At 51.7% G+C, this 27,943-nt stretch overlaps 1 protein-coding gene across 2 annotated transcripts; it reads left to right on the top strand.

Annotated features, from left to right (window-relative positions):
• The first annotated feature begins 527 nt into the window (after positions 1-527).
• On the top strand, positions 528-27,927 carry Ca5a (carbonic anhydrase 5A). Of its 2 annotated transcripts, none has more exons than XM_060391848.1 (8): positions 528-805; positions 6,888-7,085; positions 15,657-15,775; positions 18,906-19,001; positions 19,135-19,197; positions 24,115-24,270; positions 25,298-25,416; positions 27,330-27,927. In XM_060391848.1, exons 1-8 carry the CDS (start codon positions 679-681, stop codon positions 27,658-27,660), a joined length of 1,209 nt encoding a protein of 402 aa, XP_060247831.1. In that variant the 5' UTR covers positions 528-678; the 3' UTR covers positions 27,661-27,927. The 2 variants fall into 2 exon arrangements, with proteins under 2 accessions (XP_060247831.1, XP_021486829.2); XM_021631154.2 differs by lacking the exon at positions 27,330-27,927 and adding an exon at positions 26,306-27,314 and having other exon boundaries at positions 543-805.
• Positions 27,928-27,943: the final 16 nt, after the last annotated feature.

Here is a 27,943-nt window from a genome sequence, read left to right on the forward strand (position 1 = left end):
GTACACCAAGGCCCCTCATCCCTCATCGTACTCACGCAGGATGCTATCCCTGGAGACCCCCTATTGCTAGACTGTCTCTGGGACCTTCGAGCAATTAGAATAAAGACATGGAGACTGATTTTTATTATAGTTTAGGCCTTAGCTTGGGCTACCTCCCAGCTAGCTCATCTGACTTAATTACCTGACTATTCTAATCCACGACCCACCCTTAGCCCAATCTCTCTCTCTTTCTTTCTTTCTTTCTTTCTTTCTTTCTCTCTCTCTCTCTCTCTCTCTCTCTCTCTCTCTCTCTCTCTCTCTCGTCCACTCATGTGACAGCTCTGGTGCCTGCTCTGTGTCCCAAACACAGGGTCAATACCACAGGGGACAGGGACTTCGCCCTTGCACATCCACATCCTTTTGTGCCACTCTCGGGGGATCCATGGCAAGCTTTGCTCTGGCAGGCTCTCCCAGCTGTTTACCAGCCCCAAACAGTGACCAGAGTGGCCTGCTTCCAGCCAAGGCCATCGGTCCTCGGTCACCCACTCCTAAGCTGGGACAGGCAAGAGTTGAAATTTAACCACTAGGTTCAGAGATTTCGATGAGTTCCTCAAAAAAACAGAGGCTCACCCCAGTCCACAGTGGCCCTGACCAAACCACGGGCAGAGAGTGGGGGACCAGCCCCCTGTTCTCAGAGCCATGATGCTGTGGAGAGGCCTCCACAAGCCCTTAGCCATCCTCAGGCACGTGGGACCTCTCCATGCCACAGAGCCGCCCCACTGGCGCTCCCAGCATTCCTGTGCAGAGAAACACAGCAACTGTGCCCGTAAGTAGATTCTACGGCTGTCCCAGATGGGATTGAAGGTTGGAGCGGTCTTAGGGTGGCTTTAAGTGGTCCAAGTTGGCTGGCTTCCGTCTGATCTGTACAGTGTGTCTGGCATCTGGTGACCCTGAGTGAGTCACTTAACTCGGGCTCAGGGGTAATAGGGAGAGAGGGGTACTTCAAATGGCTAGAACATGCTTCAAGCCTCCAGTTGGGTCTAAGAAGCTTCCCTGTAAAACTATGTATCCTGACTCAGTACTTGGGCTTCAGCATTTGGAAGGACCAGGCCCTGAGCTCTGTGTGTAGACAAGGTAACTTCTGAAGAGATGAGATCTTTACTAAATGCCCTGCCTCCTTAAGCCTTGGTTTCCTCAGCCACAGGCAGGCAAGATGGACGTGGCATCTGAGGACGTGAGGAGCCAGTGGTGGGAAGCCTGGTGCCCATGGGCTCTGCTGTTCATTCCAGGGTGCCCAGCACCACGCAGCTTTGTCTGCAGACCCCAGGGCTGCCCAAGAAGCAGCCAGGCCTCCCAGCCTGCTCCCCTGAAGGCCTTCCCTGATGAGGAGCTCAGGCCTGGAAGGATGACAAACAGCCTGGAGGGCGAACGTTACCTCCTCAGAAGTCCCAGCCCAGTGTCCTGAGACCCTGGAGGCAGGAACTTCTCGGGGACGTAGGGAGTAGAAATGCAAGCTGCCCTTCATAAATCAGCCACCGGGGCCCACGTGGTACTCCCCAGCCCAGGAGGATTTGGAGTGAGAACCTTGTCACCTCCCTCTCTCATGGCTCTCCAGATGAGCAGTGCCTTCGGAGAGCCTGTCGGAGATATAGAAGCCATCCCTCAGCAGCCTCACTGTCCAGTCAGCCATACCGGAGAACACCCGCTTAGACTGCCACACAAGCTACACTCGGCCCACGGCTAGGAAGGATTCTGAGCATAGTCTTCTAGCACTTTCCTGACCCCATAAAGATGCATCCGTGAGAGCACAGTCCTGAAACTCCCAGGCTGCACCTTCTTTCCCGAAGGGTGGACATCATAACTACCTCCTCCACCATCCTTAGGTTGACGCTTTGGACCGTCAAGAGAGTCCCAACCCCACCATTCTGTAGCTGTGTGTTTCTCAGCAAGTGTCCTAACCTCTCTGAGCCTCAGGCTTTCCCAAGAAGATGTGAACTAACCTCTCTCACCCCAGATAGGGCACTGACAACAGACCAAAGACACAGTTCCACTAAAGTCCAGCTTGATGAAGCAGCGATTTATTGAGCTTACAGGATTGTGGGTGCAGGACTGCGAATAGGAGTGTGGGTGACTCAAACAGCTGCATCACTGAAAAGTCCTACCAGGGTGGGTGACAACCTTCCTAAAGCTGCAAAGATGGAGCCACCACCACCCCCCCTTCAGTGACCCTCTACTCTCTGTGTCTTCTTTATAGTCTAGCATCTTCCAAGACCACATGCAGTAGGGAAAAGTGTGGGGTGGCTGGGATCTCAGGTGAGGGCCTGTCTCCTCCCATTCCTTCTATGAGGAAATGTCAACGGGCTCCTGTTATGGGTCTCCTGTGGTCACAGCTGCTCTAATTTTAAGATGACTGCAGTCATGCCCTATCCGGAGGACATTCCATAGCTGTCAAGGGAGGTTAATAAGAGCATTTACCACTCCGAGTTGTTAAAAGAACATAACAAGGCCATTGTTTCCAGTCAACAAGCCCAGATTCTGTTCTACCCAGACACATCCTATGAGTGGGCAAGCAGCTCTTGCAGTGCTGGCAGCCTGAGCCCTGAGTGCCCAAAGCCCAGAGACTAGACCGGCAAAGCCAGAGCTCACACACCAAGGCCTGAGAGCCGGGGCCTGCCACTTTGGCTTTTATAAATAAGCCAGTCTTCTGCCTCCGGGCTCTCAGGTTCAAGGCTCACGGCTCTGAGCTTTAACCCCGGCTCTGGGCAACTGCTGCAGTATTTGGCTCTCAACCAGCTGTGAGCAGCAGCAGACAGCACTTGCTAGTGTTACTGTTCCGGAATGCGTCTGGCTAGGGGATCATGCCTACAGCTGTCTGAAGTTTGGCCCTTAAGGGCTGGCAGCTCCCAGGAACCCATCTGGTAACCAAACTTGGCAGCTTGACTTCTGTCTTCATAAGGTCCAATGTCATCACTGTTCTGCTCCCGACCATGTCACTTTCTGGAACTCTTCAGCTGTCATCGAAGTGCTGCTATGGGCATGCCTATCAATACTGGCACTCCACCCTCCCCCACAAGTTACCTGCTCAGCCCAAAGACAAGGTCACTCCCAACCCCTACCCCCACCCCCTACCCCAAGACAGGGTGTCTCCGTGTAGCCCTGGCTGTCCTGTAACTTGCCCCGTAGACCAGGATGGCCTCTAAAACAGAGATCCACGTGCCACTCGCTGCCCGCAAATGCTGGGATTAAAGGAGTATACCATCATGCCCTACCCGAGAAGCCTTTTTTTTTCTTTTTTCTTTTTATTTTTTTTTTTGACCTGATGTTGCAAAATGAGAGAACAAAACAGGGGGGTGTCTTCCAGCTGACTCCAAAAGGAAACTCAGTAAATCAGTTATGTAGCCAGAGGTGGGTGTGACATGGGTCTGCGCCAATCATAGCACAGCCCTTCATGCAAATGAAGGGGTGGGCATGTATCACCACTGGCCTGCTGGGCCACTAGGTGCTCACTTGCTGGCCTCAGTGGGCATAGCTACAGGGACAACTGGAATTCACTGAGACTGGCCTTGTAATCTCCTAGTGCTGGGAAGGCAGGTCCTTGGGGCTCAGTGGCCAGCAAACCTCACATCATGACTGAGTCCCAAGTCAACAAGAGACGCTGTCCAAAACAAACAAACAAACAAAACCAGATGGACAGTACCTGAGAAATTACGCCCAAGATTGCCCTCTGCCCTCCACAAACATCCAGGTCCTGGCTGCATGTTCCTGGAAGTTTTTTGGTTTGGCTTGATTGAGACAGGTTCTTACCAAGTATGGTGAAATTCTCAGGCCGGCCTTACACTCTGGGATCCGGTTGTTTGCCTCCAGAGTGTTGGCTTAATGGCACTTGGACATGAACCTTTCAACAGGTTTTTCATGCTCACAAGTCGGTGGGTCTTCCTGAGTTTGGCTCATTCAGGGGCCGGGCCAAATCCCAGCCGGGGTGGGCCACCTCTGTTCTATGCACTCCTCACATACCCCAACTCCCTCATCCCACCCTGCTCTCATCCCCACTAGGATGTAGTTCTCTCATGGAGAACCCAACCATGCAGACATATTTAAAAGCTCCTGCTCAGCCAGAAGAGGCAGAAGCACACAGATCTCTGTGAGTTCCAGAACAGCCTGGGCCATGTAGAAAGACCCTGTCTCAAAAAAAAAAAAAATATATATATATATATATGTGTGTGTGTGTGTGTGTGTGTGTGTGTGTATGTGTGTGTGTGAACACATAAAATTTAAAAATAAAGCCCCTGTTTGTATCATGTCCACTGATATCCCAAATGGAAGTAAGTTACCAGCAGCTACACATGGTCGAGGGGAAGGAGCAGGTGTCTGCTGATTGGTTGGTCAGCAATCCCAGAGAATGGAAGGTGTCTTTTTCTTTGTTTGTTTGGTTTTGTTTTAGACCAGGCTAGCCTTGAACTCACAGAGATCCACCTGCTGTGCTGGGATTCCAGGCATAGGCCACCACACCCGGATGTTGTGGGTCTTCACTCTTGTCACTAGATTAGTTCCAGGGGCAGAAGGTTTGGCTCTATGGACAGCTCCTGCCATCTGCACCAGGGCCACAGCTTTGTTAAACAGTTTAAGAGGAGCTCTGTTTTAATTGCATTACTTCCCATCTGAACCCAAACCAACCTACGACAATGACGATGGTGGTTTGTTTGTTTGTTTGTTTGAGAGAGGGTCTCATTATGTAGACCAGGCTGGCCTCGAACTCATAGAGGTCTACCTGCCTCTGCCAAGTGTTGGAATTAAAAGTGAACTCCAGCATGTAGGACCACAAGGCCAACTTTACCTAGCTCTGGCTTTATCTTGCTATGTGAGGTGGTCACAGGAGGCCAGTGTAACCATTTGAGACTTACTTTGTATCCAGGTGGTATCAACACTTGACATATACCAGTGAGAAGCGCCCCTCTCCCTTTGGTGGAGGATATTTCCCTCTTTTTTTTTTCTTTTTTAATTTTTTATTAATTACACTTTATTCATTTTGTATCCCCCCATAAGCCCCTCCCCCCTCCCCTCCCGATCCCACCCTCCCTCCCCTTTCTGCATGCCTGCCACTCCCCAAGTCCACTGATAGGGGAGGTTCTCCTCTCCTTTCTGATCTTAGTCTATCAGTTCTCATCAAAAGTGGCTGCATTATCCTCTACTGTGGCCTGGTAAGGCTGCTCCCCCCTCAGGGGAAGGGATATTTCCCTCTTGATGATCTCATTTACACAGCTCAGTGAACAGGTCCCAGGATCTCCTCTCTTCTCTCACCTTGAGTTTCTGAGTCAGGGAGGCCCAAGATGCCAGGCTGGAAGAGAGCTTCTGGTGGGGACTCTTGATGCTGCTGCATTTAGTTTCATTGCAGCCTTTGGCAGTTGTGTTAAACACCCATTGCCCAGCGGGAAGATCAAATGCATGGTTTGTAGCAGGTAAACACTTAAGTCTCTGTTACCCTGGATGAAGTCAAGGTCCGTGCTGGCCCAGAGGCCCTCTGAATAGAGCACAGGTAATCCAGGCTTGGTAGCCCACGACTTTCCTGTCAGCACTCAGGAAACAGAAAGAGGCAGATCTCTGTGAGCTCAAGGCCAGCCTGGTCTACATAGGGAGCTCCAGGACAGCCAGAGCTATAGAGAGATCCTGTCTCAAAAAAAAAAAAAAAAAGCAAAAGCAAAATAAAAATAAAAATAAAAATAAAACTACACTGCAGGCCAACAAAGAGCAGGATTTATGGTGTCACTTTGCATTAGAGGGACACACTGATGAGGCCCCGGGTAGCTGCAAGATTCCAGGCTGGCTCTGGTAGCTCTCCAGTCTTGTTAGACACCATAAGAAGGGGCACACATGGGCAGAGGCAGAAGCAGTCTGTAGAACTCTTCGGGACCAGCTTGGGAGGCAGATTTAACCATCCTCTTAGGGGGGGCTGTGCAACACCTTTGCTAGGCCGTGAGGCAGGAGCCAGAGCCATTCCATGTCTATGATCCGTGGCGCTGTCCCCAATCAACTTGTTGGGATACTTCCACTCCACCCAAATAGAGATGTTCAGCAGGCACAAGAAAGCTGAAAACCCCAGGCTCTCAATTGCCAAGGGCTAGGGCCTAGACTGATGGTCTCAGAGGCTTCCAGCTCTGCCAGCCACAAGAGCCAAGAGATGGCTGCTGTAGGCACTCAGGTTGGAGGCTTAACCCTCGTTATCTCCAGGGGCCTGGTGTCTGGCAGCCGGTCTAATCCTACAGCAGAGAGCAGCAGCAGGCAACGTGTGATCCTGTTACAGCTCCTGGGTGGATCCTGAAAACTTGGGACCTTTGTTTCTTATAGTTACCAGAATTACAGTTCTGGGGCCTAGGGGGTCTGACCGTTGGTCACCGGCAGCTTCCCAGAACTCTGAGCAACGAAGTTGATACTTTCTCATCTCTGCCCCACCAACCCTGCTTCCCACTGCTTCTTTCCCTAGCTCCTGTCCAGAACGTTTCAGGGACACACTCCCCCACCCTTGTCCCAACTGCTGCTGTTCCTATCACTAACAGGAGCTAAAGATCTCCCTCCTTCACCTATAACCACACTCTATAGACTGCCGGTGCCCCACCTGTCACCGTTATGAAGTAGCAACGAAAGGAATTTTAGGTTGGGTGGGCGGGTCACCACAACATGAGAAACATAAAGGGTCTTCACGTTAGAGAGCTTGAGGACCACTGCTCTAGACAAGGACCACAAGGAAGCCCAGATCACACAGGCACAGGCTAGGTGAACGAGCCTGCATATGGCACCTAGGAGTTAAGAGGCTGGACAGGGAGAAGGTCCCAGAGCTCCCTGCTGGGCCTGTTTCTCAGAGCTGGGCCCTCAGGGTCCCTGTGGCCTCGGTCTCAACTCCTCCCTGTCTCCAGGACACCCGCTCTGGACTGGCCCAGTCTCCTCGCTGGGAGGCAGCCGGCAGTCTCCTGTGAACATCCAGTGGAGGGACGGTGTCTATGACCCACAGCTGGCGCCGCTCAGGGTCTCCTACGACGCTGCCTCCTGCAGGTGCCTCCGGAACACCGGTTACTTCTTCCAGGTGGAGTTCGATGATTCCTGTGAGGAGTCAGGTGAGCTGGGCTGGGATTTAACCCGCTGGGATCAAGGTAGCCTGCCAGTGAATCGAACTGTTCCCGTAGGCTGGAGCGCTGGAACATCCTGCCCATCCCATCTCCCACCCCACCCTCCCCACCCCACCTCACCCCACTCCCTGGCTTGATGGCTCTGCTTATGGAGAAGCCCAGCTTAGTGGCACATGCCTGTAATCCCAGCACTCAGGGAGGCAGAAGCAGGTGGATCTCTGTGAGTTCAAGGCTAGCCTGGTCTACAACAAAAGTTCAGGACAGCCAGGGCTACACGGAGAAACCCTGTCTGGGAGGGGAAAAAAAAAACTGTTAGGAGATGGAGCCTTTCTGGAAGTGGGTGCCTGGGGCAAGTCTCGGGACCATATATTATCTCCAGATTCTTCCTCCTCCTCTCCTTACTCCCCCACCCCACCTGCTCCTTCCCCTCGACCAGGTGTAGCCCCTGGTAATTTTCTTCTGTTTGGGATATCAGTGGACATGATATAAACAGGGGCTTTATTTTTAAATTTTATATATATACATATTTTTTTTGAGACGGTGTGTGTTTATACATGTACAGGCGGGCTTGTGCATATAGAGGCCAGACAGGTCAACCTCAGGCGTCATCCTGGGGAGCCTTCCACCTTGGTTTGTGAGACACAGGAACTCTCGCTGACTTGAGATTCAACCAGTAGGTTAGGCTGGCAGGCCAGCAAGCCCCAGCTCCGCCTGTCTCCAACTGTCTCCACCTCTCTAGCGCTGGGATTACGTGCACAAACACTATGCCTTACTGTCTTGTTTTGTTTTGTTTCAAGACAGAGTTTCTCTGTGTAGCTGTCCTGGACTCCCTTTATAGACCAGGCTGGCCTCGAACTTGCAGAGATCCGCCTACCTCTGCCTCCCTGAGTGTTGGAATTACAGGCGTGCGCCACCGTGCCTGGCTCCACGCCTTACTTTTTACGTGGGTCCTGGGGATTAGGTCCTCATGCTTGTGTGACTGAGACATCTCCCCAGCCCCTGGCTCCTTTCTCCAGCTTCTGCTCCTGCTATCAGGGAGTCGCTCTGCCATCCTTCCCTGACACAATGGACTGTGCCCCCTGAAAACCCAGAGCCAAAGTTGACCTAGAGAAATCTTAAGTTATGAGGTACAAGAGTGAGAGCCGGGGTCTCAGGAATCCACACGTAACTGACACAGCTGCCATTCTCCTCTTCCTGAGCAGGGTGGGGAAGTGGTGCCTACTCCAGGGGGCGGAAGGGTGTGACCAGCAGTCACCTGAGTCTCGATGCCTGACGAGGGCGGAGCCAGGAATAGAGTAGGACGCCTTGCCATCCCAGGACTGAGGAAAAAACAAACCAGAGAAGGCTGTTGAGGGCGAGCAGCTGGCCTTCCGGGGCTGGGTAAAGGCGTAAGAGCCACAGCCAGGCTTACCGCGTTCCGTGGTGGGGCTGTTTCACACTGTACCTTTTTACAAAGTGCCAGGCGCCTGAGTCTCTGGTGGTGGAGCTGGGAGATAATTCTCAGTCACTCTGAGGGGCAGAACTTGCTGTTCCCTTCCCTCTCATGCCTCTGTCTTCTCAGACATTACTCTGTTCTTTCCTCCTTTCCATCCAGTTTTTTTCTTTTTGAATGGAAGAGTCATTTCCTCATTCTGACTGGAAACTGTTTTGCGGTGCCATCCCCTCCACCCCCTCCCTGGCGTTTTCCACCCTCTGTTCCTGATTTCCGACGGAGGTGAATGAAGAAGACAGAGAATGTGGAAAGTGGGAACTAGAGCCAAGCGAGGGAAGCCACAGGATGGATACAGTGAAAGCAGACTGGACCCAGTGGATGCCAGCCGAGGGCAGGCTGCTGGCTTATGTGACAGGAGAGGGAACTACTCACATGATTGTGTCTGTCTGCACACACAGTGGGGAGCTTCCCTTTGATCCAGATGGGGATGGTGGTGGTGCCAGGGCTGGGGTCAGGCCGAGGTCAAACTGGAAGGCTGCTGTCTACCCACAGTGCTCAAGTTACGGTGAACCAGGGCCAGCTGGGGTTAAGAGAGCGAGGCTTCCCAGCAGCTGGCTCTCCACCCCTGTTCACACTCCCAGAGCTGTGCCCTGAGATCCTGTGGGAGGCCACGGTCCCCGCTCTTGTGCATATTTTGCTTCAGGTCAGTGACACCCTTAGGTTGGCTATGCACTGGTGAGAGTCACTGAGTTTGGCTCACCCCTGAGCAGTGGCCAATTCTGCTGACAAAACCCGCTACCTCTAGGAAACCCACCCAGGGAGTCCTCTGTGACCCTGGACCCTGCTGTGCCCATTCCTCCCCTCCCCAACCCCCAAGAGAGGGATTTTTGGGTAGACTTGGCTGTCCTATACTCACTTTGTAGACCAGGCTAGCCTTAAACTCACAGAGCTTTGCCTGCTTCTGCCTCCCAAGTCCTGGGATTACAAGTGTGTGCCACTACACCCAACTGCCCAGACTTTGTAAAACTGAAGCCAAATAAATTCCCTCTTCTTTGCTTAAGACAATTTGAGTTTCTGCAGCACACAACCAAAAGAATTCTGAGCATCACAAATAGTTCATGGGGAAAGAGCCTAGAAATGGCTTGTAATTCTACCACAGGGGACATCAAGGCAGGAGGTGATCAAGAGGTCAAGGTCAAAAGGTGAGGCTAGCCTTGACTATTGAAGATCTTTGTCTGTTATTATTATTATTAACGTGATAGGGTTTCTCAGTGTAGCCTTGGCTGTCTTGGACTCAGGCTGGCCTCAGACTCACAGAGATCCTCCTGCCTCTGTCTCCCGAGTGCTGGGACTACAGGCATGTGCCACTGCACCTGGCTGGTACCTATTCCTTTAAGTGGGATATTGGAGAAGAGAGGCTGAGCCTATCTTGTCAGGGCTGCCAGGGCCCAGGCTTTGCCTGTAAAAGTTCTGGTAACATTTCCACAGGCCACCATGGCCTCTGATCCTCTATGTGACAACTAATGGTCATCACCAAAGCCAAGAGACCCCAGAGCACCTTTATTCTTGAAAGTCCAAGTCTAAGGGTGCTGCTGTTGACCACCACAGACCTGACTCCCGGTATACATGCCTCCTTCCTTGTATCGCTGATCTCTGCAATGTCTCCCAACAGTCCCAAACCACAGGATAGCTCTCTAAGGTCCTAGCTAGGTGAGGTACCTGGCAGGGCCATCTCCATTAGAGAGAAGGCTCCAGGGATAAGTGAGCCTGTGTGGATTGGTGACTTCAAGATGCTATATGAAGTTGAAGAGAGAAAGGTGCTAGGTAGGGTCCCTTCTAGTGGATGCTGGCTTCTTCCTTCCTACCTGTCTTCCAGGCTTTTTTGTCTCCTTCTTTGGTCTCTGGGACTCACTATGAAACCCAGGCTAGCTTCAAACTCAAGATTGCAAGCATGTATCACAATGCCTGGCTCCTAATGTATGTTTTTCAGTAGCTGTGTCTGCCTGTGTCTTTACAGAAAGGCCCTGTCTTGGGAGAAACAGTCTCTGTTGCTTGAAAAACAAAGACATCATCATAAACGGGAATGGACCTAGTTTGTCCTTACCGTAAGATAGCTTGCAAGCCTAAGATGGAAGCAGGCTGGTTCTTCCTTCTACAAACATCACCTATGAGATACAGAGAAAACACCTTGCACAAAGCCAGTCTGTGAAGGCCAGGACTGATCTCAAGGTGGCCTCGTGTTCAAGCCCATGTTCTGTGGGGCTTGCAGTATCCTTTGGGCAATGCCAATAGCTATTGGCCAGCTCTGGCTTGTTTTCACCTAGTGAGGACTGGGGACAGAGAAGCCCTTTGGTCTTGAACTTCACAGGTTGACAGCTGCTGAAATTCTGGGGTGTTTGTGGTTCCAACTAACAAGAGTTTCCCAAGCTTCTCTTATGCTAATTTTAAGCCCTTAAGCAGCTGCTGTTCTTGCCAAAGGCCTGTTCTATCCTGGGGAAAGCTCGGAATTACAAAAAGGTGGCTTTTAACAGGGACTGTTATAACAGAGGAGCCAGCCATCCAGCCATCCCAGTGCACTCGTGGCCTTGAACGTCACTTGTAATTTTACTTGGAGAGTGGCTCTGGCTGATGTAATCACCTTATTTTATCTTCGTTATCTCAGGAGATAAAATAAGACAACACAGAGTGGCGGGGGATCGTCAGGCCTCTGTGGACAAACCTTGCTGATGGCAGTCTGGGAGGCCCAAGGCTGGCAAGCAAAAGGCTCTCTTCCCCAAGCCTCCCGTTTGCCTCTTTTTAAAAGTTAGTCATTGTGTTATCATGGTGAAAAGTCAGTTATTCGTTGCTTATCTGATTCTTTTTCTCAAGTTCCTTTCCTCCAAGGAAAGCAACAGTGCTTGGCTTTAAACTCTTCGACCAAAGTCAGTGGCTCATGTGTCCGACAGGAGCCAGGGTCAACAGGTCACCTGGAAAAGGTGCCTTAACTCTTCAGTTTCTGTGTGCTGGTTAGTTTTATGTCAACCTGACATAACCTAGAGTCCTTTTAAAAAAGGAGAGAGAACCTCAGTTGAGAAAAATGCCCTCACTATATTGGTCTGCTGCCGGATGGTTCTTGTTTGACGATCATGGGTGTAGACACACCCCCTGGGCTGGTGGTCCTCGCTCTATAAGAAAGCAGGCTGAGCAAACCATGGGGAGCATGGCCTCTCCATGGCCTCTGCTGCCTCCAGGTTCCTGCCCCGCTTGACTTCCTGTCCTGACTTCCTCCAGTATGGACTGGGATGCGGAAGTGGAAGAAACCCTTTCATTCCTAAGTTGTTTAGGATCATGGTGTTCATCCCAGCAATAGAGACCCTAAGGAAGATACTCGGTGTCCTCATCTCAAAGCCGAGCTTCTACCGCCACGTGTAAGGCCATCCTGGTCCCCTACACAGTGTCCAGCATACAGCTTGTCATCAGTCACCTCATGGTGCCATGGTGCGCACTGCTGACAGCTGTTTGAGCTGGAGACCAGAAACAAAATGTGGGAACATGCACACTCAGCCAGTGACACTTGCTCTCAGCTATTTTATTTCAAACACACATATGAACAGCTATTATTCTGTTCCTCGGAAGGCTTCCTACATGCTGGACAGTACGTGTCTGGGGCAGCTTGAATAGGGAACCAAAGCTGGAAGAGATGAAGCACTAGGCAAGCCGGGATCATAGCTGTAGAATCACTCCAGCTAGGGCCCATGTGCCTGCGGACACCCACCCCAACCCCTGGAGCCTGCAAACTCAGACCAGGCCGGGGAAAGAGCTATGAAGGATGCCTGTCCAGGCCTTAAGTAAGCAACACTTGCCACTTTGCTGTGGCTGCCTCTGCCTTCAGGACTAATTTTGGAAACACTGTCACAGTGAGAATTTTCTGTTTCAACTTGAAAGGGCCCAGGACTGCTCCTCTGTTTGGGAGCATTCTTGGCTGCACTGATCACAGATGATCACCATGCCCTGGCCTCAAAAGGGCCCCAAGCTCCGAGTACGTGAGATCCCTGGATTCCTGGCCTCTTTCCCGGACTTTGCTTTCCCAGAGCCTCTCCTGCACAAGTCACATGGTTACCTTTCTTTGCTAGGAGACCTTAAGACTCCACCTGCCTCCTGGGAAGGCCAGCAAGCACCTCTTCTCTTGTTTTGTTCTTTGTTTTGTTTTCAGACAGGGTCTCACTGTGTAGCCCTGGCTGTCCTGGAACTCACTATGTAGACCAGGCTGTCTTTGAACTCACAGAGATCTCTATGCCTCTGCCTCCAGAGTGCTGGGATGAAATCTGTGCACGGCCTTCCCTTATTTTTATCTGTATCCTTCACTCAGCCTTTGGGGTTGTTTTTCTGTGAGCTTGCTAGATCCCCAGCACAAGGTAGTCCCCACAGTACCAGAAAGTGCCTTTTTCAAACATGGATGCACCCTGGACAGTATGAGAGAAGGGTCGTCCTTTCCTGCCCCAGGTGGCTCCCCAGCACCCCACAGGGCTCCCTTCATGATGCCCACCTTCCACTGAGGCAGACAGGACCTCCAGCTCACAGCGCTGTTCTGCAGAGGGGGATGTTATCAGGGGGAATGGCCCCAGTTTGGCTAGCGTGGACTTCACCTGTCAAGGGATCATGATTGCAGCTGCTCCCTTTGCCTTTGTGGCCCAAGAGAACCAGACAGGGTCCTGGGATGCAAACTCTGCCATAAATTCAGCTCAGCCTGGACCCTCTCATCTGCAGACCAGAACCTCAATACCCAGTGTATGGCACCCCCTGATTAGACTGTCAGTCACTGGGGAGAAGGCTGTTTCTGGGGGTTAAAAATTCCAGCTATCGCCCCACTCCACACTGAGTGTACATCTTTGAACATGTAGGGGACCGGGGACAACTTAAAAGTAGGCGTTGCTCCTCAGGAACCATCTACCTTGCCCTTTGAGATGGGTTCTCTCATGGCCCTGGAGCTCACTAACTAGGCTAAACTGGCTGAGAAGTGAGTCCCATGGATCCTCGTGTGGCCCACACCACTGAGCCTGGGTTCTGGGGATCAAACTCAGATCTTGTTTGATTTTTGTTTTCAAGGCAGCGTCCCACTATGTAGTCCTGGCTGACCGGGAACTCACTCTGTAGACCAGGCTGGCCTCAGAGTCACAGAAATCCCCCTGCCTCTGCCTCCCAAGTGCTGGGATTAAAGACATACACCACTCTACCTGGTTCAAACTCAGATATTAATGCCCGTAAGGCGAGCGCTTTGCTGACTGAGACATCTTTTTATTTCTTGGCCCTCATCTGTGGAGTTTCTTAAGTTTTATTTTATGTATGTGGGTGGTTTTTGCCTGCGTGTGTCTCTATGCACTTCTTGTGTGCTGGCGGCTATGGAGGCAGAAGAGGGCATCAGATTCCTGGAAAGTGGAGTTAGAGATGGTTGTGAGCTGCCATGTAGATCCTGGACATTGAACTCCTGGTCTCCTAGAAGAGCAGCCAGTGCTCTTAGCTGCTGAGCCATCTCTTCAGCCTCTTCTCTGGAGTTAGATGCTAGCACGAGGCTCTAAAACTGTATGAGATGGTGACGCTCTAGAGCAATCATCTTGTTTTGGGGTAAGGAGATGGTAGTATTGTTCCCACCCGGGGGGCCTACCCAGACCCCAGCACAAGCAAGCACTACCTCTGTCCCCAGTGTGCTGTGTGGTGCTACCTGCTTCCAAAAGCAAGCACAGCCCATCAGCTGGTGGCAGTCAGGGCTCAGCAGCATCTCTCACTCCTTGTGGCATGATCCCCATTTGCCACTTAGTGTCCTGGTCAGCTCTGACTGTCAGCTTGACATGGCCTAGGGTCACCTAAGAAGGAAGTCTCAATTGAAGGATTTCTCAGATCAGATTTCCTGTGGGTCTGTCTGAGGGGCATTGTCTTTGATGGTTAACTGATATGGAGGGTCCAGCCCACTGTGGGCGGCACCATTCCCTGGGCAGATGGCCCGGGGCTGTATAAGAAAGCTAGCTAGGCATGAACCTGAGTGAAAGCTAGGGAGCAGCGTCCCTGCGTGATTTCTGCTTCAAGCTCCTTGAATTCCTGCCTCGAGTCCCTTGAGTGTCTGACTGTGACCTGGAAGTTAAACCACATAAACTCTTTCCTTTCCCTGAGCTGCTTTTTAGTCAAAGTGTTTCATCACACAAACGGAAGGAAAGCGAGGAGGACAGCTGGTGCAGGAGGCTGAGGGGGCCCAGCATGTCTGCTATATGCAGGGAGGCATCTCTAACCACGGGACGGGCTTCCCAGCTCTGCCCTGATCCCAGGCTTGCCTGGCCATCATGGGAGCGCCTGGGTGCTGCTTTCTGTAAAGGCTAAAGCGTCCAGCAGGCTTTGATGGAAATGTGTCAGCAACAGGCAAAAGTGTGAATAGCCACCTGGAGCTTGTTAAACCAGTGCACAGCCCTACCTGGGACTGTGGACCTTATCTCTGTTCATCCCTGGAAGTCCAGGTGTAATGCCAGAACTCGGGAGGTGGGAGCAAGGGCATCAGAAGTTCAAAGCCATCCTCTACTACATACGGAGTTCAGTGCCAGCCTGAGCTACATGAGACCCTGTCTGGAAAGGAAAGAACCTCTTGGAAATCCTTGTATGATTAGCACACTCAGAAACCTGCCTGTGGGGCTGGAGAGATGGCTCAGCGGTTAAGAGCATTGTCTGCTCTTCCAAAGGACACAGGTTCAATTCCCACCACCCACATGGCAGTTCACAACTGTCTGTAACCCCAATCCCAAGGGATCTGACACCTTCACAGTAATGTACATAGAAAAAGAAAGAAAGAAAGAAAAAGAAAGAAAGAACGCCGCCCTGTGTTTGTGTAGTGTCACATGTAGGTACTCATAGTCCTTATCGCCACCTAGTGGCTGTGCTCGGAAGTGGCCTTCATCTAGCCTAGAGTAGCCTAGAGTTTACTGTGAGCAGGTGCTTGCTGCTCTAAGACAGAGGCCAGGCCCACTTTCCACAGACCTCCCTGTTTTGGGCGCAGCAATCCCTTAGAGATAGAATTGTTGACACACACGTAAACACACACAGAAGCACACGTACACAGTGCTGGGCCCACGTGGTCCAGGCACAAGTGTCTCTTCTCTTGTTTCTAGGGATCAGTGGTGGGCCGCTGGAAACCCACTACAGGCTGAAGCAGTTTCACTTCCACTGGGGAGCGGTGAATGAGTGGGGCTCGGAGCACATGGTGGACGGCCAGGCGTACCCGGCTGAGGTTCGTAGATGGCAGGAAACAGCACACGCACGGGTGCTTCCTATGCCAGGCCTACCACACAGGGCGGCCAGCCCTCATTCCCTCCCCTGCAACCAAACAAGTTCCCAGAGCTGATTCCCAGGGACTTAAGGCTTTCCACATGCCAATTGGAACAATAAGAACAGCTTGACCCATTTAATCGGCGCTGCCTTGTCCTGGAGTGGGGGTGGGGTTCTGGGGGATGCTATCTTGCTCTGTTGACAAAAGAGATCTCCATCTCTTCTGAGGAGTCATGTGACTCACTGACACTCCTAGCACTCAGCTCTGGGCGCTCTGCATTTAAGGACTAGAGGCCTCATGTTTATCCTCTATAAAAACTTCCACAATAGGCTCCCGCTCTCCCTTTCCTCTACTCCCCCCTCCTCCTCATTCTCCTCTCCTCCCCCTTTTCTCCCTTCTCTTTCTCGCCCTCATCCCCCTCTCTGTCTCCCCTTCTCTCCTCCCCTTATCCATCTAACTCCTTGAGATAATCTTCTCCAACATCCCAAAGCGAGGTCACCACAGAGAAAGAGCTGAGGCATTGGCCCTGCAGTTGTGACTGGCAATAGGCAGCGCCTGTGGACGTCCCAACATTATATCATGAACATTTTCCAAGATAAGGGAAAATGGAGAGAACCATGTGAATTGCCAATATGCTGTATTTACCTTGTCACTCCCCCATCTACCACCTCCTCTGTAGGGTCGTGGTCCCTTCCCATCCCTGTCTCCTCCTCCTCTCATCCCTCTGCCTTCCACCCCCAGCTCGGGCATAAAATCAACATTTTGGCTGCTCATCTCACCGTCTTCTGGCTGTAGAAGTGAATCAGAGTCTAGCCAAAGGCACAGATGAAGCCCACCGCTTTTTGTTCGCTCTGAACTGGCAAGTGTGGCCACTAGAGGGCGCACAGCGTTGCTCCTCATCCAATGTCAACCAATCCTTCCTCACGGTTCTCTAGCTGGGACCTTGTTCTTGTGCAGACATGTCTACTTGAGGAAGGCCCCTATGGTTGAACCATAGCTGATTAAGATGAGAGTTCATGGGCCCTCAACTGGCTCATGCCCAGACACTCCCGTGTGACCAGGTGGAGGGGAGAGAGGAAGGAAGGCAGGCCAGGAATAAATGAAGGCCAGGGATCTACAAAGACTGTCAGCCAAGAGGAAATGATGGAAACTCGGGCTCCATCGCTGAGACCGGGAGCTGCATTCCAGGAAGTCTCAGGCAGACAGGATAGTCTACTCTTCTGGTCCCAGATGCCATGGCTAGCAACATCCATGCTTCCTGCGAGCGAGGACCCAGAGCTTCCTGCGGGGCCCTGATGGCAAGGAGCAGAGCCTGCTGACTATGAGGGCTTGCTGGTCCCTTGAGTCTGAGGACTCATGGTTGGGCACAATTGGGAATGCCTCTACTGCAGTCCTTGTGCAGAGGGGAAACATGTGCCCACGCTGTATCCAGGGGGTTCTGGAACCCCTCTGATAGAGCTGTCGTACTTGCATGGGACCCAGGTATACCCTTCCAGTACCTCCATCCCACCCTCTAGGTCACTGGCACACTGTGAGGACCACATGAACAGCGCTTGCTATTTGTTTCATTTCAAGAGAAGCGCAGACATAGCTTTTTCTTTTTTCTTTCTTTTTTTTTTTTTTACTCCAAATAGTTTCTATCTGGTTTTGGTTCAACTGACTCGAAGTCCGTGGGAGGGAAGGGACAACTCGGCAACTTCCCCCAGGGGAAGCTACCCACAGTCTTATCACTACAGTTCCCAGCCAGGCCCACGGCCACCCCAATGGCATGGTAATCTCCGAGTTCCCTCACTCGTCATTTTGCAAACACATGACCCCGTGGGGTTCTTACTCCGACGTGCGGGAAATGGAAAGATTAGGAAATAAAGACAGGGCAGAGCCCAAGGTCAGGTGCAGATGCAATGCTGGAACTGACCTCACTGAGAAACTGTTGAGTCTCACCGTCTCACATCCTGTGTCTTATCTAGTGACTCTTGTTCCAAGTGACTCATAGGTACCAACGATCAAACAAGTCACTCCTGTCTTGTCAGCTCAAACACTTGTGACGGCTCCTGGTCACTGTTAGGTTGACAGATGGTATCATTTTGATTATGCTCATTGATGTGAGAAGACCTCTGTCTTCTTTACTTTTCTGTTGCTGTGATGAAACACCGAGATTAAAGGCGTGCGTCATCACGGTGGTGACGTGTGCCTTTAATCGCGGTGCTTAGAAACAGAGGCAGGTGGATCTGTGAGTTCAAGGTCAGCCTGGTCTACAGAGTAAGTTCTAAAACAGCCAGGGCTACACAGAGAAACCCTGTCTCAAAAACAAAAACAAACAAAACCAAAACCCATCATGACCAAGGCAATGTATAGAAGGAAGGTTTCTTTGGGCAATGGTTACCGAGGATATGTCCACCATGGCAGCAAGCAGCAGGCATGGCCACACGGAAGAAGCTGAGAGCACAAATCTTTAAACACAAGCATGAAGCTGCCGGAGCAAAATTGGAAATGGTCTTTAAACTCCCACCTCCAATGACACACTTCCTCCGACAAGGTCACCCTCTCAGACCTCCCCAAACAGCACCACACACACACAGGAAACCAAGTGTTCAAATGCATGCACCTGTGGCTGACATTCTCATTCAAACCAGCACAACCCTCACAGGCTGTGGGTGGGAACACTCCTGGGGGGGTCCTGGCCTGTGTAGGTGGAGAGGGGGTGACAAAAGGGGGCGTGTCTTCATTGTTCTCCTTCTGACTGTGGACAGGATGTGACTAGCTTCCTCGGGACCCTGCCGCCCTGACTCTCCTGCCACCACAGGCGGACAGTAGCCTTGAGTCGTGAGCTAAAAGCCCTTTCTCCTTTCCCTTGCCTTTGCTAGGGTGTTGTATCATAGCAAGAGGAAGCGAACCTAAAGCAAGAGTCTTCTCCCTCACGGGGCATTCTTCGGTGACACACGCTCTCACCACCTGTGTTTAAGGAGCTCAAAGGACTCCGGCCACCAGCACTTGTGTGCTGACGTGACATTGGCATGACCCATTGGCTAGGGGCGTGACTGCTGTTTCTGCTTCATTGCGAGACATTAACATTCTCTCTCTCTCTACCCAGCTCCATTTGGTTCACTGGAATTCCACGAAATATGAAAATTACAAGGAGGCCACTGTGGGGGAGAATGGGCTGGCGGTGGTAGGAGTGTTTCTGAAGGTAACGTCTCCCACGGAGAACGTCTGGGTTTGGTCACCAAGCATGGCCTTTTGCACGCTGCCCCCTAGAAGCAAGGCATGTTTTCACTCTCTGCTGCCTCCCAGGCTAACCGCCGTGTGTCTGTGCCGTGCAGCTCGGTGTCCAGCACGAGGCCCTGCAGAGGCTGGTGGACGTCTTGCCAAAAGTAAGACACAAGGTGAGAAGCACGAAACCAGCAGAGCTGGGCACCAAGTCGCCAGAGCAAAGACTGGCTTGGGAAAATCCGAAGAGTTTGGCAGACGGTGTGAGGCTCTGGTTTCTGGAAACAGAAGCTAAGGGCTGGTCCTAAGCTGAATTTGGAAACTTTCCCTCCAAGCACTGAGAGTGGTGGCATATGTCAAGTGGCATATGCCAGCCTTCTAGCACCTGAAAAGACTGAGGCAGGAGGAATGCCAAAAGTTCAAAGCCAGTCTGGACTACATAATGGGCTAGGCTGGGTCACAGAATGAGACTTCAAAGGTGAACAAGAAAGAGGACTTGGGTGTAGCTGGTGGAGAGCTTGCTCAGCGTGCACGAAGCCCTGGGTTCAACTCCCAGTGCTGGCACAGACTTGGCACAGTGGGAGACAGCTGCAGCCCTGGAAGGTGGGAATAGGAAGATCGTAAATTCAAAGTCATCTTCAGATACTTGCAATCTTCGCTCAGAAGGAGGGGTGATATGCTTTCCACATCTTAGTTCCCATTTCCCCATCAGTGGCACAGGGTGCTGGACTCCTAGGATCCCCAAGTCCGGTTGCCCAGGCAATCCCAGCAGCCTGTGGGAGAATTTGAACTCATCTTGGTTCTTGCTTGGCTCAGGTGTGATGTCCACCAGTACCCTGAGAGAGATCCTAACTGAGGCCAAGGTCAGAGCAGACCTGGGGGAGAGGGAGACAGGCTTGGTGGTACACAGGCAGTTGGTAGGACCCCTGTTTACCCCAAAGGTGGCTGGGCACTCTTTGTATACCTTGGTGTGTTAGCCTGTCTCGAGAAAATGACAAAGTAATGGTGTCGCTTTTCTTTAAGACCAACCCAGGAGGGACTTTGATAGAGAAATGGAAATTCCAAAGAGATGGGTTTATTTATTCAGTACCACAACAAAGAAGTCTGAGGCAAAAGGAAGCAAGGTGGCCATTAGACATGGGGACATGGGGACAGAGGAGGCCTCCATCTGTCTTAACAATGGTGAGAGCTGCTCTGCAGGAAAGTGTGGCCGCCCCTTCCTCAGAGCTCACAGGACTGTTTGATCTGCTCCTCGCCTCCTCTTGATGTTGAGGCCCAGATGCCCCTTGGGATGGAGACAGATTCCTACCCCCACTGCTCTGTCCCCTGACTCAGGAACACCTCAAGGCCAAGGTACTGGGCGCCCAGCTCCTCGCCCTCTTCCTTGCTGGTCCAGGGCCGGAACCCAACTGGAATGTGGGATGTTTTCCCAGCTGGCCTCGGCCCCCCTCAGGGGCAGGAGAGAAAAGGGCTGGCTGGGGAGTGTTTACTCAGGGGTCCGCTTTGCTTCCTTGGAAGGTTCTGGAGCTACTTCCTCCCCCCCCACCTCCCCCTCAGGCTGATCACCGGGGAGACACAGGGTCTGGGACTCAGTTCTGGCCCCAGTCATACTAGTCCACTAGTATGGACTAGGAGAGAAAAGGACTTTAAGACATGAAGGCCCAGCTACGGAGGCTCCACAGGCTGAGGACTGGGAGACCCTCAGGAGCCCTGGTCCAGTGGCTCTCAGTCTGCAAGCTTAGGACTTGTAGGGGTTTTAGGTGTGTGATGGAGATCCTCAGTCAAGAGGTCTTGGGTCCAGGGCCCTTGATCTGATAGGAAACTGTGGTTTTGAGCAAGTGACTCTACTTCTCAGAGCCCCGACGTCCCCGTTTGAGATATATGGGTGTTAAGGGTGGGCACTTGAGGGCCTTGTTATCCGGGAGAAAGTGGGATGTGCACAGTGCTGGTCTTCCAAACTGGTTGGGTCCCAGCTGTGGTGAGAATGAAGACTGGGGCTCACACAGGCTCATCTACTGTTGTGATGGGAGGCTGGGGGGGGAGGGGCTGTGGGACATGATGGGGTGTCTCAAGCAGCAGTGCTGAACTCAGAGCTGTCTGCAGTGGACTCTGAGAGTGCTCCTGCCTTGGGGAGCCTGTTAGACTATAGAAGGGTTGAAGCGTGGTGACTCCAGGGAGGATGGAGGTAGAGGGAGGAGGAGAGGGTCAGGTGGCCTTGGGCTCAAATCCCTGCTCAGCCGCTCAGTAAGCCCATCTCTGAGGATGGTTTGCTGCAGCTCTGGGTTCCTCCCCTGTGCTTCCACAGCCCAGAATACAATGCCGTGGCTCAGGTTGGAAGGCCTAGCTGAAGTTCGGGGTCTCCCTGGACCTTGGAGCTAGGGATTTAATCAGCAGGACCCCTGGTTCCCTTCATAGTAGTCAATGTTACTGCCTAAGGGCCTTGACAGTTCATTCTGTCTCCCCTGTCTCTTGCCCTCACCAAAGTGGCTGTCCCAGACCTGCTTGCTTGAGGACCCCAGGGAGCAGTAGGCCACTAGAAGGCTCACAGGAAAGATGGACTCGGCTTCTGCACCATTGAGTGGCGATATCCTGATGTGAGGAGCAGGGGGCAGGTGGCAGTCCTGCTGCTGAGGTGGGGTTTTTTAGGGATCCCCAGTCCCCAGCTGAGGCAAGGTGTCACCCTCTGCAGGCTTCCCTCCTCTGTCACCTCTGTCACCGACTTTGTGTGAATGCAGGTGTATGTGGAGGCCTCAGTGTTGGTCCTTAGGTACCGCCCACCTTGGTTCTTGAGGCAGAGTCTCTCGGGGTCCTAGAGCTCACAGAGCAGGTGAGGGCTGGCTGGCCAGTGAGCCCCAGGGATCTGCCTGGCTCCACTTCGCCAGTTCTGGGATTTCGTGAGCACACACCATCCTGCCCAGCTTTCTGACTGAGCTCGGGGCCTTGTGTTCACAATGCAGGTACTATACCGACTGAGCCATCCCTCCAGCCTCCATTGCTTTTGTGCCTCACTCCCTACTTCTGGCCACACCAATTTCCTGGGTGTTCCTCAGGCCAAACAGGCTGCTCCTGGCTCAAGACCTTTGCCACAGATCTCAAGACCCGTGCCACATGGTACAGAGTCTTCCTTCTGGTCTTGTGTGTCTGTCCTCAGAGGTCATCCCATTAGTCCTCTGGAACCATGCCTTTCAAAAACACCCACTGTCCCCCTTTTCTCATTCATTCTGCTCCCCAGTTACTTTTCTCCATCGCAGAGTCCTCAGTGTAAAGTGCTGGTGTTTTACTTATTGGTTCTGGGGGACTCTACGGGAGGGAGTAGTTCTGTCCACTTTTCTTTGTCTGTAACCTTAGCACCTGAGGCAAAGCTGGGCTCAAGGTCAGCTCAGATAGACATGTGTGAATAAATGAATGAAATGCGTGAATGAGCAAATAGGCAGTGACATCCCATGGGAGCTCAGAGAGGCTTTATGAAACCCAGGAAGCACGCAAACATGAACTGAACTGTGAACACAGGGCCTGAGGCGGAGGCCAGGCTGACTCCATCTGTCTTGGGAGGAGGGCAGAGAGCTTGAGCAATATGTCAGGAGCAGCTGTGGGGCCCTTGGTCCCCACCTGTTCCCTGTGTGAGAGAAGAACGTGAAGACTGAGGAAAGGTCCCCCACAGCAAGTACAGTTTTTATGTCAGGCTGCTTGAGAGAGACAGGCAACTGCTTTGTTTGTTTATTGGTTTGTTTTTTTTTTTAAATCAGGGTTTCTCTGTGGACTAGGCTGTCCTCAAACTCAGACATCCACCTGCCTCTGCCTCCCAAATGCTGGGATTAAAGCCATGTGCCACTACCACCTGGTGATAGGCAGCTGCTTTAAAACTAAGATTTGTTGGTGCAGCCACTGTTAAAAACGCATGGAGGGTCCTTACATTTTTTTTTAATGCTCATATGATCCAGCAATCCTGTGTACATGTATACACCCTGAGAACCTCAAGTGGCCCAGAAGGAAACAGCACCCCCCCCCCATCCTGGAAGTTCTATTTAAAATAACCAGAAGGGAGAAGCAGGCCAAGTGTCCAACATGGGTGAATGCAAATGAAACACAGACTAGCCACATGGTGATTGCTTCTCCTCCAGCAGTAAGGTAGGGCACAGGGTGCATCCTAGCTCACATCAGGACTCAGGAGGTGGAGGCAGGAGGATCAGGGGTTCAAATTTACCCTTGTCTATCACAGAATTTTGAGGGCACTCTGTACTACATGAGACTACATGCATCTCAGCAAGGCATTTTGTCACATGCCTTTACTCCCAGCACTTGGGAGGCAGAGGCAGATAGATCTCCAAGTTTGAGGCCAGCCTGGTCCACAGAGAGTTTCAGGACAGCTGGGGCTACACAGAGAAATCCTATCCTGAAAAACAAAACAAATAACAAACAGAGACGGGGAGTGGTGGGGGGAGGGGGAAAGATAGCTGTTTTTTAACACTCATGTGCCATGCCAGACCACCACGGATATGCTCCGTAAAAATAAGCCAGGTGCAAAGACAGCTGCAAAGACAGTTGTGGAAGCACAGGCCTTTAATCCCAGATCTCTATGAGTTCAAGGCCAGCTAGGGCTACAGGAAGGAGACATGGTGACTTCCAAGGGTCTGCAGGTTCACAGCCAGGAAGAGGACTGTGGTTTCTAGTGCTCAGAAACACTGAAACACTGTGGTTTCAGTGTTCAGGGAAGAATGGGAGTCAGTGTTTAATGAGGCAGAGAAAGTTCTGGAGATGGATGTGGGTGATGACTACATGATATGAATGTCCTTAAAACCCTCAAATTGCACATTTGAAAAGGGCAAAATGGCACCCCCTCTCCGTGTGTGTGTGTGTGTTCCCATCTGGTATTACATGAGACATAACTTTAAGGAGAAATAGGATAAGAGTCCCTCTTTTGTAAAGAAGAGTCATATTTTCTTTTTACTTCCACATATGACCATGGTGGCCACATGGCTGTTATTCAGAATGCTTGTTTGGCCATCAGAGCTGTGGCAAGATGGAGAGGCAGTTGGTTCCTTCCTGGCCTCCTTTTGCTGGACCTCTGATGGGGCTGTGGTTCTTGTTCTCAGGATGCACAGGTGGCCATGGGACCCTTTGACCCTTCTTGTCTGCTGCCTGCCTGCAGGGATTACTGGACCTACCCTGGCTCCCTCACAACCCCGCCACTGGCTGAGTCAGTCACTTGGATCATCCAGAAGATGCCCATTGAGGTGGCCCCGAGCCAGGTGAGCACTGCCGCTGGGCTACAGCCCCCAGAGAGGTCATCCTTACCCGCATCTTCAAGGTGTCACGGCAGAGTGTTACCGGACTCTGTCATCTGCGTGTGTGTATTGTGGAGGTCTAAGGTCAACCTCTGGTGGCATTCCTCAGGCACCATTCACCTTGTGTTCTGAGACAGGGTGTCTCATTGGCCTGAAACTCACCCATTAGGCTAGGCTAGCTGACCAGTGAGCCCCAGGATCCCCTGGCCCTGCCTCCCCAGAGCTGGCATTACAGGAGCACAGCATCATGCATCCTAGGCCCAGAGCCAAGCCCAGCACTGACTGAGCCACATCTTCCCAGCCCCACTGGCATATTTCAGATGCTCCTAAATTGCTAGAAAGATTTTTCCACTTGCGTGAGAACCATCAAGTACAAGGCCCCATGATCACATCTGGGGTGTTATGGGGCTAGCATACACCACTTTCCTTGAGGTTCTGGCGTGAGCATTGTTCTGATGACACACAGACAGGCTGTGCCTGGGAAAAACTAAAGTGATTCTTAAATCTTGATGGGACCTTCTGTTTGCCTTAGGAAAAAAAGATTTTTTCTTTCTTCAAAAAAATAAATAAATAAATAAATAAATAAAAGAAGTGATTCAAAGTTGGCCCTGAGTTCGTGCACAAGTCATCGCAGGAGTTCAGTGGGGGATGGGGTGGAGAAGGTGTAAATGCACCCATTCCCAGAGGACTCCTTCCCTACCTAAGTGGCTCACGCAATGGCTAACAATGGTGCTGGCTTTCGGTTGGGCCTTAGTACCCTCCAGTGGCCTTTCTTTGGGGGCTGCTGGGGTTCCCTCATGTCTAAGGGTTCTCCAGCACCAACAGTGTGGCAGCTACCGTGCTTCTGATGAACCCCCAGGAGGTCCTGGTCCGGTACACCATGTTCTGTTGGTCACACAGGGACACCCTCATTCAGTGTGTGGGGGGGGGGGGGACACCTGGCGCCTGGATTGCTCCTTGCCTGTGGCTCACCCTGCCTGCTCTATTCCAGCTGTCGGCCTTCCGCACACTCCTGTTCTCTGGGTGTGGTGAGGCAGAGGAAGCAATGGTGAACAACTACCGCCCACTCCAGCCTCTCAGGGGTCGGAAAGTCCGTTCATCGTTCCAGGGGTGAGAACGAGGTCCGAGTCTCAGGATGATGCCTGTAAGGATAGGTGGAACAAATGAAAAAGGGGTGCACAGTTCATAGGTGTGCCATGTGATACCACGCCTGATTAAAAAGATGAGATCATTGCTCCAGTCGACCTGCTTTTGTTGCTGTTGTTGCAAGTAAGAGAAATACTTTAAAGAAGCTGAAGCAGAGCTGGAGTGACAGCTCAGCCCACAAAGTGCCTCGGGCCATAAGGACCTGAGTTCAGATCCTCAGAATCCACACAAATAGCCAAGAGTAGTGGTGTGTGCTCAGTGATAGCAATATGGAGTAGAGAGGAGTGGATCTCTGGGGCTTGCAGGCCGGCCAGCCAGGACTATGTTGTATAATTCCAGACCAGTGAGAGATTCTGTCTCAAGCAAAGCGAGGATGGTGTCTAAGGACTGACATGTGACATTGTCTCTGACATCCACATGCAAAAAGTACATATTTGCATCTCTACAAACGTGCACAAAAGTACCCAAATCTCTCTCTCTCACACACATACACACACACACACAAACAGAGAGAAAGAAACTTAAGCTCATAGGGTAGAACCCTGGGAAAGAGATCCAAGATAGGTACAAGGTGGCCTCCAAGGTAGAACAAGTTATGGGATGTGGTGGCTCATGCCTTTAATCAGAGTACTGGGGGGGGGGGGGCAGAAGGGGTGGATCTCTTGAGTTTGAGGCCAGCCTGGTTTACATAGTGAGTTCCAGGACAGCCAGGCCTACATAGTGAGATCCTGTCTCAAAAAAAACAAAAACCCCAAAGCAAAAACTAAACAAATTAAAACAGACTGAACAAATTACCTGCACCCAGATTGTTTTGTCTGTCCTCTCAACTCTGCTCTTTCCTCTCTACACACAGATGTCATCTGTGGATCATTGCTAGCACCACCCAGAGTCCTCTGTGTCACTGAGTCCAATATCCTTTCGTCAATGTCAAACCTGGAGCCCCTATAACACTTCATGAAGGGCTCGGTGGCTTTGATAACCTGATGAGACCATTCTTAGAGTTCAGGAAGACCGAGGCTGTAGTCAAGGTGTGGGCAAGGCTGCTTTCTTCTGGAAGCCATGGAAAGAACCACTATATAGCCCCAGGCTGGCCTGGAACTGGTCTTGCCCTTCCCACTGCTGGCTTCACAGCCACAAACCAACTCCTCCTTTCCCTCACCCTGACTGTGTATCCATGGCATCTATGGTCCCCTCTCTGCCTATGGTCTAGCCCCACTGCCTCCTAGAAAACCCCTCATGGTGACCTGGTGTTCACTCACAACCCAGTAGCAGCTCTCCAGAACAATGTCCTTAATCCCATCCCGAGTCCCTGAGGCCAGAGTCAAAGGTTAAGATGTGGGTGACTCTATAACTAGGTGTCCCCTGACATTCCAGAAGAGATGTGGAATAAAGTAAGAGGGCCTTGAAAGGGGAGACCTGCATTCCCTACCATCCTGCTGCCAGACACCCCTCTGTTTTAGGCCCTTCACTGTTTGTTGCACTGGAAAAACAGAAGGCATGCTCAACTCTCAGGACCTTGACTGCCTTTCTGGATGCCCCACCTGATTGTGGGGCTAAGGAGAGAGAAGTGCCCATAGCCTCACTCCCCTACTGCCCAGGTGACCTGAGGCCTCGGTAGTGACCTCTCTGAAAACATCCTCACCTCCAGCTGCCTCGCCCTGTTCCATCAGGCTGGGTCTCCAGCTTCTTGCCTCTTCCTGGGATTCTCCACCCTCAAATGCCCCTGCAGCTCGCCCCTTCCTTGGTCTCTGACAATGGCCTGTGACAGAATGCTCTCCAGTACACTCTGGTCCTTACTGTTTCTTCCTTGGACCTCTCAGCCCAGTGGACCCAATGAGTTCTATGATTCTTCTGTCTCTGTTATCCTTCATTATCAGCCTCCTGGGATTCAAACGCCAATGGAGTGAAGACAGTCAATCCCGAGGACGGTGGAGGCTCTGCCTCCAGAGTCTAGAAGAGAGCTTGGCACACAACAAGGCCCTCAGCCTTTATGGGTTAATGGGAGCTGCCTCCTGTGCCCGAGCTGCTCTTTCCATCCCTGAGGCAATCTGGTGCACAGCACACAGCATCAAGGAGCGAAGAGCAATGCGGAGGAAGAGCAATGCGAGGCGCCCAGAGGCATCATTTGCACTCTGGATGGGAACTATCTGGGACTCCATCACTTCTGTTCCTGATGCCAACAGGTGTCCTGTCACCTCAGCCACTTGAAATTTTTTTTTTTTAAACTGCTTGCTTGCTTGCTTAGAAGAAAGATATGGTAGCTATTACTTTTATGACATTACAAAATTCCCCTCAGGTAGGAACACAGTTCAACAAACAACCTCATTGTGTTATCTTCAAACATCGCTTTCCTGCTAGGTATGTACGCAAATGAGAAACAGCACGGAAAAATAAGCAGCCACTAATCTGTCTCCCAAGGCACACCATGTTTCGCTGGGGGGAAATAAAGAATAAATATGTATTCTGGTCCACAAATAGCATGTCAAATCAA

Source organism: Meriones unguiculatus, chromosome 10 (assembly GCF_030254825.1).
Source record: "Meriones unguiculatus strain TT.TT164.6M chromosome 10, Bangor_MerUng_6.1, whole genome shotgun sequence".
NCBI classification, from domain to species: Eukaryota; Metazoa; Chordata; class Mammalia; order Rodentia; family Muridae; genus Meriones; species Meriones unguiculatus.

Excerpts from the sequence above, each read along its gene's own strand:
- Ca5a (XM_060391848.1), top strand. The coding sequence starts at position 679 with ATGATGCTGTGGAGAGGCCTCCACAAGCCCTTAGCCATCCTCAGGCAC. Across the intron at positions 7,086-15,656 it reads TGATTCCTGTGAGGAGTCAG|GGATCAGTGGTGGGCCGCTG; the intron begins GTGAGCTGGGCT and ends TCTTGTTTCTAG. Across the intron at positions 25,417-27,329 it reads GTCCGTTCATCGTTCCAGGG|CCTCCTGGGATTCAAACGCC; the intron begins GTGAGAACGAGG and ends CTTCATTATCAG.